The sequence below is a fragment of the Rosa chinensis genome, chromosome 5, assembly GCF_002994745.2.
Source record: "Rosa chinensis cultivar Old Blush chromosome 5, RchiOBHm-V2, whole genome shotgun sequence".
NCBI classification, from domain to species: domain Eukaryota; kingdom Viridiplantae; phylum Streptophyta; class Magnoliopsida; order Rosales; family Rosaceae; genus Rosa; species Rosa chinensis.
The window spans coordinates 80,879,428-80,888,040 of NC_037092.1; the positions used below are offsets into that span (position 1 = coordinate 80,879,428).

At 37.4% G+C, this 8,613-nt stretch overlaps 1 protein-coding gene across 1 annotated transcript; it reads right to left on the reverse strand.

The window, feature by feature from the left end:
- Positions 1-2,960: 2,960 nt before the first annotated feature.
- LOC112164692 (probable amino acid permease 7) lies at positions 2,961-8,221 on the reverse strand. Its single transcript, XM_024300980.2, has 7 exons — positions 7,895-8,221; positions 6,914-7,147; positions 6,724-6,817; positions 4,110-4,324; positions 3,846-3,979; positions 3,511-3,738; positions 2,961-3,406 (listed from the first exon to the last, which is right to left on the reverse strand). Exons 1-7 carry the CDS (start codon positions 7,989-7,991, stop codon positions 3,005-3,007), a joined length of 1,404 nt encoding a protein of 467 aa, XP_024156748.1. The 5' UTR covers positions 7,992-8,221; the 3' UTR covers positions 2,961-3,004.
- Between the last annotated feature and the right edge of the window lie 392 nt (positions 8,222-8,613).

The following is an 8,613-nucleotide window of genomic DNA, read 5'->3' on the forward strand; positions in this document are numbered from 1 at the left end:
AAATGAAAAATAAAATTAATTCTCATTCCATACCATAATTTTCTGTCATTCAAACAGGGCCTTAAGGTCTCACTTCTCACTTTAAGACTTTAAGGTCTTACTTTTCATCTCACGTAAAAATAATAAAATATTTACTAGAATAAAATAAAATCAAATCGTGTACTAAAAGTAAGGAGATTTAACTCAAGGGAAAACATCACCAATAGTCACTGAGTTATGACTTATTCGACACTTAACTCATTGTATTTTCAAGAATATCACTTAACTCACTCAGTTTTACATCCGTCTTTCACTTAACTCACTGTCGTTAATTCTGTCGTTAAAAGCTATTAAAATTGAGGGTATATTTGTCTAAACATTAAAAAAATGCATTTCTAATTTTTTTTTTTTTAAAAGACAATTTTTTTTCCAAATTATTTTTAAGTTTAAAAAATCATTTTTTATTAGAAATCTCAGAAATTTAAAAAATTGAAAAAAGTCTAATAAATGTAAATTGAGGGTATATTTGTCTAAACACTAAAAAAAAATGCATTTCTAACAATTTTTTTTCAAATTATATTTAAGTTAAAAAAATTATTTTTTATTAGAAATTTCAGAAATTAAAAAAAATTGAAAATGATTTTTAAGTGTTTTGACAAATATACCTTCAATTTTAACGGCTTCTAACGGTGGAATTAATGGCAGTGAGTTAAGTGAAAGATGGATGTAAAACTGAGTGAGTTAAGTGATATTGTTGAAAATACAGTGAGTTAAGTGTCGAATAAGTTATAACTCAGTGACCATCGGTGATATTTCCCCTTAACTCAAATCATGCAAAACATAAAGTGGGAGTCAAAATAAATTGGGGTCTTCATCCAATACCCAAATTTGATCCAACATAAACTCACTTCCACTTCACTAACAAATGTGTGTGCTCCTCACCTCACTGTCTCTCTATCTTCCAGCCTCTCTCTGTTCTCTTTCTCTCAGCAAACCGCATCGCCAACGTCGGCTCGGCCTCGAGAACCGCGTCAAATACACCGTCTTCGAGGTCCTCAACGGCGACTACCTCCTCTCGAGATCGGGATCTGCTGCCTTGCTCCGATGTCGGAATCGCTGCCACAAAGGCGCCGTTTGGTGCTGCAACGTCTCTAGAGCAATCGGTGAAGCTATGGCTCAATTGAAACTCATCACCGCTCTTTCTGTCTCCTGCGTTCTTCTACCTTTGGTTCATGCCATTAGCTACTGCGGTTCGTCTCTCCAATTCTTCCTCTGTCTTTTTTTGGTCGAACGTTTCCTGAGCTTTCAATTGTAATCATGAATTTTCCACTTTTTCAATTGTAGCACTCAGGAATATGGACTTGGACAAAAAGGTGAAGTCAAGGAAGCAACTCAAGGAAAGCCTCAAGTGCAGACCAAGGTTGGTGATGCTGCCAAAGTGCCAAGAAGAGAAATGAGCTTCTGCACCAACCTCCCATGTCGTTCTTCTCGTTTTCTTTTGCTAGTGAACATTAAATTTCTGGATATTTTTAATTTTACTTTGGAGTTGAGGCTAATAGACAATGAATTCTGTACAAAAAAGAAGAAGTAAATAATTCTTAATCATACACAAGTTAGGTTTTATTGGGGGACAATAAACATTTCATTGGGGGGCAATAAACTTATTGTTGCCCCCAATAAAACCTCTAGTGAGGGTCCGCGATGTTCCGACAAGGTCCGGTGAGATTCCGGCAACTTCCGTTTGGATTCCAGTGACAGGTGACCTTATTTAGGCAACCGGTGGCCGGATTCTGGAGAAGACGACTTCTCTCTCTCTCTCTCTCTCTCTCTCTCTCTCATGTTACAAAGGGAGGGAGGACAAAATTGTCTTAAAAATAAACAAAAATCAATATAAAAAAAAAAAAACTTAATTAGGTATTAGACTATTAGAGAAAATATATATATAATTTGTTGAGTAAGTGGGCAATCTTATAAGATGTTGGGGTAAATGGAGTTAAGGTAACTCAAATTTGGGTAAATGGATATTTTTCCAAATAAAGTTGTTGAAGTTGACATAAGACATTTGAAATATGTCTATATCACCCAAAATCCGCTAAATTTCTTGGAAAGTAACCTTATTAATATGACATGAATTAAGTTGACTGGTCCGGGCTTTAGAGGAGCAGAGGCGGCGGGATCAGCGGCGGTGACTCGGGTTTGGAGGTGCGACTGAGGTTGTCTCTCAATTTAGACCCAAGGCTGGATCCTTCCCAGATTGTTATGATGGTGGAAGGCCGCGGAAACCGCCGGGGAGGTGATGGGCGGCGGTGTTTCTCAGCAGGGTCAGTTCTGGCCTGCATGAGCGGGGAAACGAAGGGTTGAGGCAGCGCGCCTCTGGGCCCCTAGGTCTCTGGGCTGTGGTTAGAACCTGGTGAATTGGGTCTAGGATGGTCCAATTCCCCTCTCTTCTCTCTCACTTGGGCTGGGCGTGATTTGGGCCTCAACATGGTCCTATTTCAAGGTTGTTCATTGTATTGACGGGTGGAGGGGTACACCAAGATGGTCCCTAGGCCCTAAACTAATCAAGGCAGATGCATAGACTTAGGGTTGTGTTAGAATAAATTTAGTTGTTAGTTTTCTTTGCATTTTCCTTTTGGATTTTAGTTTTGCAACACCTTTTTGGATGTTAGCCTGACTTGTTGTGCAATCAGTTGAGCAATGAATGTAATGTGCGATCTTCGGATCCCCTAACTTGATATTGTATGGTCGTATGATGTTTTGATCAATGAAATATATCCATTCCCCTAAAAAAAATGACATGAATTAAGCGCTCGGACTTTTGAGCTCATTCATCAAAAATAACATAAAATATCTAAATTTTTGTTAACTTAAAAGTTCACAGGCATGATGTTATGGGGGCCTTTTCTGGGTGCTCAGGCATGAAAATATTAGTTGATTTAGAAAAGTAAAAATTAACAAATATGGGGTTTTGGCACAAATTGGGTCAAACTTTAATCCTTATTTATGAAGAAATTACATGAATCCCCTAGCTAAGTTTGGCACTTATAAGTCCTTCAACTGATCCAACGACACCAACAACTGTCACAAGAAAGCAAACAAAACTGAATGCCTGTAATAGTATCCATTTCTTGGTCCATGTCCCAATTTTCTTTTGTACAAAGTACATCTGTACAGGAAAATATATAGTCAAAGGCCAAAAGTTCAAGGCGCCTAGCACTCCCAAAACTTGGTTGAAATAAGGAAAGAGGATTGCGATTATTGTAGTTGAAATGACATAAACAGTCCGGAAACATAGCCTGAAGGGATTCACTTGAAATCTCGGAAACATTGGGATTTTGAAGCCGTAAAAGTTGTTCACAAATGCACTGTTTGGATACTTCTTGCTAAACCATCTCTCAGCAACTGCAAATACTGGCTGACTAAAGATCTGGAAGGTTAAACATGTGAAGAGAAGAACATAACTATAAGAAGTTCAAATGATGATTCAACTTGGATATTTCAATATCATAAAGTTGGTAGTAGTAGTAGTACCTGATATCCTCCAACCAAATGAAGAACTATGCAAGCATTAGCAAAATCAATGAGCCAGTAAGGCTCATAAAACCCAAATCCAGTCAAGAGATTCCCCGGCGTGTCATCCCCAAAGGCTGCATATCCAAAGCAACCGCAGCAGAGGTAGAATATGGTTGTGACAAAGATGGCAATCACAGAGGCCCTCTTCATTGTTTGATTTTCCGCTGGAGGGGACTTTAACGTATCCTAGATGGTTCAACAGATGTCACAGTTCAATATCAGCTTCTAAGTTAACCTTGTTTTTTTCATATGTTTCTAAGTTCAACAGATGTCAAAAAGATTAGAAAGTAGACCTGAATCTCAAAAACAATAATAGAGTATGGATAGGCAAAAGCAATGTCCCCAAGTGCTTGGAAGATTAACCATAATTTATCAGCAAAACTAGAGGCTGCAATTCCTGACAAGCTCCCTTTAATACTCCCATTTTCTGCAATTGTAATCACACCTTTAAAGAAGAGCAACCAAAATCCTGATTTCTATTCATAATTTTGGCAACCTGGTAGAGCATCACTGCTTTCTAATGAAGTCTTATTGAGTTTTTCTAATGGAAGAATTACCTATTACTTTGGCAAAGCCGAGGCCAAGTCCAATAAAAGAGTAAGCAAAGGACATGATTGCTGCAATAACCGATAGCCATTTCATGTTATGGAAATCTGGTATTTGTGACACAACAATCTGTACGGCTCCAAATATCAGCATATACAGAGTATCCCCATATGTACATGAAGCCTGATGCCCTTCCTTGTGATAACAGTTTGACTTCAGAATCGCTCTAAATTAACAGAACACAAACATAAAAATTTTCAGAATCGATAAATAAAACTACAAAATGAGAGAGCTTAAAAGACAAGAAAACAATAGGCCTCAGATTCTCATTACAGTGAGAAAAACATCATGAGCAACAAGTACCTCATACTAATTGCAGTAGTAAGCACATAAGCAATACCAATTCCATACATGCTGAAATATAGAAGGAAACCACAAAACCAGGACTGTTTTCTACCTGAACTATCACTTAAACCAAATCAGAAGACAAATCCTAAAGAAGACCAAGCTGAAAAAAAAGGTGGGCGTTTGGTTGTTTTTACTATTGAGATTCACTCTGACAGCCTCCATGTAAGATTGGTTTTGAGTTCCTGTTACAGGGTCAGTAGACCTGTAACAATCTGAAAGGAGGGAAGAAGAAATGTAGGTGATAATTGCTATACAAAGCATTGAAATCGGGCCTCCAATCTATCCAAGATGTGCAATACTCCATGCCAAAGATAGAACGCCAGATCCAAGAACAGCAGTAACGATATGAGCCACAAAACTCCATAAGGTTCCTGATTGATTATGAAGAGCTTCCCACTAGAACTCCATAAATTCAAGACCAGAGTTACTGATTTAGACTGAGAAAAGATTTGTAATTATCTACCAGTTTTTATTAGTGGATTGTTATGGTCACCACAGGAAGCACTATAGGCTACTTAAAGAGGGTTTTGATCTGCCATGTTTATTCAACTAATAGTAGCTTATGAAGCTTCAGACATGCAAAGGAAATACTATAATGAAGAAGACTATAATACCAAACAGGCATTGATGCAGCTAAGCAAAATGCCTTGTATGGTACTTGTTTTCATTTGCCATTACTATGCATTTATATACCACTTGGCCTTGTATCCTTCTAAAGAGATCCCTATAAGGCTGTTTGATCACCCTTGTTCTATTCCATTGGTCTATGTGTGTAGTTGAAAAAGGCACGAACAAAAGTCTACTTAAACTAAACTTTTGTCAGGTCCTTTTGAAACTAACAAGTGATAAGAGTGAAATTAAAGAAAAAAGAAGCCTATACTCAACTAAATTACAAGGCCATGGAATAAAAGTTTATGGCTGCAATCGGTTTCGAGACCTTAATTAAAACATTACAGCTATGCATGCCTTTAGGATGCTAAACCTGTGAGAGGGTTGACGTATACAGTTTTATTTGGATCTTTTCCAATAATAGAAGAATGGCTGTCATGGTCACCTTTCTATTCATTTTTCCTAAAGAGTTAGATACACATGCAACTGTGACTAGTGCAAAGTTGTAATAATGTGGGTAAGTTTATTCCTTTACATAATATGGCTATGCTGAAACAGAATACCTTTTTAATATTCTTTTACCTTGGTATGACAAAGTACAAGTTGATAATAGTCCTAGTTTTGTACCATCTCCAAAACCCAGTTGCCAAATGCATACATCCTTTGTTCCCATTGATCCTACTTTATTTCTCCTCAGTGAATCATTGTGACTCTGTTTTTGTTCTATCAGCAGAAAGCTACTTTACAAAAGTAGCAGGCAGTTTGGCGGCTGAAACTAGTTATGAGGACACATAATCTAAGAAGACAAAGTTGAAAATTTAAGTACGTATTTGAAGTCCCAATACTCACCAATCAGTATAAATTTGATAGAATCAGATAATGTGCCAACAGACCAAAATAATACAAAAAAATGTGGAGGCGAATAGGTCACGGTAAAGTGTTCGACAAATTGTCTAAAAGAAGTTATGACAATTGACAAGGCAACTGGTTAAGCGAAACAAGCAAGTTGGAGTATCCAGTTGCTCTGGACATTTCCTGGCTTTATCAGTTTGTGCAATGTGCAATGTGCAATGTGCAAAATGTGTAAAAGAAAATGACTCAGATAATCCATAACTTGTTCAAAATTGGTCCAGAAGGCAAACTGGTTTTGGGCCAGTTATTCAACCATCTGACCCAAAATTTCCCTTTGTTTCAGGTTGTTGACTCATTTCTTTCAAAACCGAACTTGCATCAATTTTTGTTTTTGAACTTGTACCAAGTTGAACTACTAGTTTGACACAGTGATAAGTTGAGTAAAACTAAATCCAAATTTTGGTCTGGTTGGAATGGAGTGGATAATCACTCGAGAAATGTCAACATTCTTCCATATTGGTGCTTGTGTGAGGAGGCATTCAGAAAATCTACCAAGTCACGCATTCAAGAATTCTACCGAGTCACTTAAGTTGAAACAAATGAACTATTGAAAGCATATCAGAAGACAACTCAAGGGACTAAACTAGTGGATTGAAGAAAAGTCCTTAACATAAATGTAAAAAAAAGAGCCAAGACACTCAAGTAGACAATCCATTTATCTCAAAAGCAGTGAGAGGGTTGGTAAGAATTTCATACTTGACACTGCCAGCAGCTGTAATCGTATAGGCAATTCCACAGCCATACAAGCTCTCATGTACAAATACGGCAGACACTGTTTGCAGCTTTTCTCCTAATATTCCATCATACACGAGTCAAAGTTATGAGAGTTCAAGGAAATGTTCAGTTGGTTATAGAGATTGTATCATTAGAGGTTAGAAATGCCAACCTAAGTACAACTTCACAGCTTCCAAATAGGACCTGTTTCGGGTCGGGGAATTTGGATCTGGGTATCTGTAGCAGTCGGAGAGGATGTTGTTGGAGACAATGGTGACCAAAGCAAAGACTATCATCAGCAATGGACCGGCAATCCACCCTAGCTGAGCCACACTCCAGGCCAGGGATAACACCCCTGCCCCTATCACACCTGTTATTATATGTGCCATTGCCGACCATATGGTCCCTATATACACAAGAATTCACATAAAACATTAGCCTCCAAATCATAGATTTGATTCTGCAGATTCTAATGTTCTATTTCAGTAGTAGTAGCCTTGCTTTAAGCCAACTAAAATTTTGATCAATCAAGAAGAGTTTGAGTACTACTTGAGGGTTTCAAATGGTTATGTTTCAAGAGTCGAAAAAAGTTGGTTAATTGTCTTTAATGGGTCCAAATTTGAATAAAATTTGAATAATATTTCTCTTCCTATTGCAATCCACATTTGAGGGCAAGGTCTTTAGAAATGAAAGGATTATCAAGTTGTTCGTAAATTGTTCAAACTTCGATAACATTACAGAAGGGAAATTGATCGAAAGCATATTAATCGAGTCCAGATTTGCTGTGGAAATGAAATCTAGTAAGCATACATTTCTTTTTTTGGTCTGAAAACATAATTGTGGAAATGCATAGGGAATCAAGAAGAAAACAATCACAAAAAGGGACTTGCTCAACTGCCATTCAAATTCACAGTTAACCAAAAACATGAACTTGTATAAGCCTCAAACAAGAACCTTATATGCGGACCAAAAAAGAAGAAGAACCTTTTCCAGAGAGGCAGAGATTTAAACATTTTCTTTGCTCAGCAATCTTAACTCTATATCCATAATTCATCAATGACTTGTAATACAAATAAAATGAGAACTATTAGCTCCACGGGGAAGCCAAAAAATGAAACCAAAAACTGAAAATAATGGGCTGATATAAAATTACCAGTTCTTTTGATAGATTCACTGGTTTCCATTGTTGAAGGAAAGCCAAGGAGCAATGGTGACTGCTGATCATGTTGTTCTGCTTCTTCCCGACCCATCTTTCTATCCTCAAAAGATGTTTGATCCTACGTACTTGTCAGAGATTTGGAAGCATTTATAAACCTGCTCCACCAAATTTCCATTGAAAGAAAGTTAGGCACAATGATCCTGCCGCTTAACTAGTAAGCAGATCAAGCAAGCCACAAATATGGATTGAAAGCAACAGCTAGTTCTGTTACTACGGTGATTTTTCAAAATGGTTGAAGTTCAAAACTTGCAACCAATTAGGAAGAACAATCTGCCCTCTCATCACACACACGTGTAGTTGACGTCTATCTTAATTTTTCTGGTTTGGAAATAGTTGACTGGTTGGTGCTGGCTACTGGCTACCAAACAATCATTTCACCAACACACGATGACTGATCACATGAAAAAAACAAAAACAAAAATGTAAGAAACCCATTGATGTACCCTAATTTATCTATATATGGAAATAGTATATCATTCTACTGGAAACGTTTGAATGATGAGTCTCTAATCGATGGTTTAGAGTTCTTAAAATTTAAACACCCCTAACTCAATAGATGACACACCCAATAATCTCCTGATCACATGATGATGATTCGATCGGTTGCTATATTCTGGGAATCTAGGATTCGAAAGAGTTCGAAGTCCCTACCA

Excerpts from the sequence above, each read along its gene's own strand:
- LOC112164692 (XM_024300980.2), bottom strand. The coding sequence starts at position 7,991 with ATGGGTCGGGAAGAAGCAGAACAACATGATCAGCAGTCACCATTGCTC. Across the intron at positions 7,148-7,894 it reads TGAATCTATCAAAAGAACTG|GGACCATATGGTCGGCAATG; the intron begins GTAATTTTATAT and ends TTGTGTATATAG. Across the intron at positions 3,739-3,845 it reads TTATTGTTTTTGAGATTCAG|GATACGTTAAAGTCCCCTCC; the intron begins GTCTACTTTCTA and ends TGAACCATCTAG.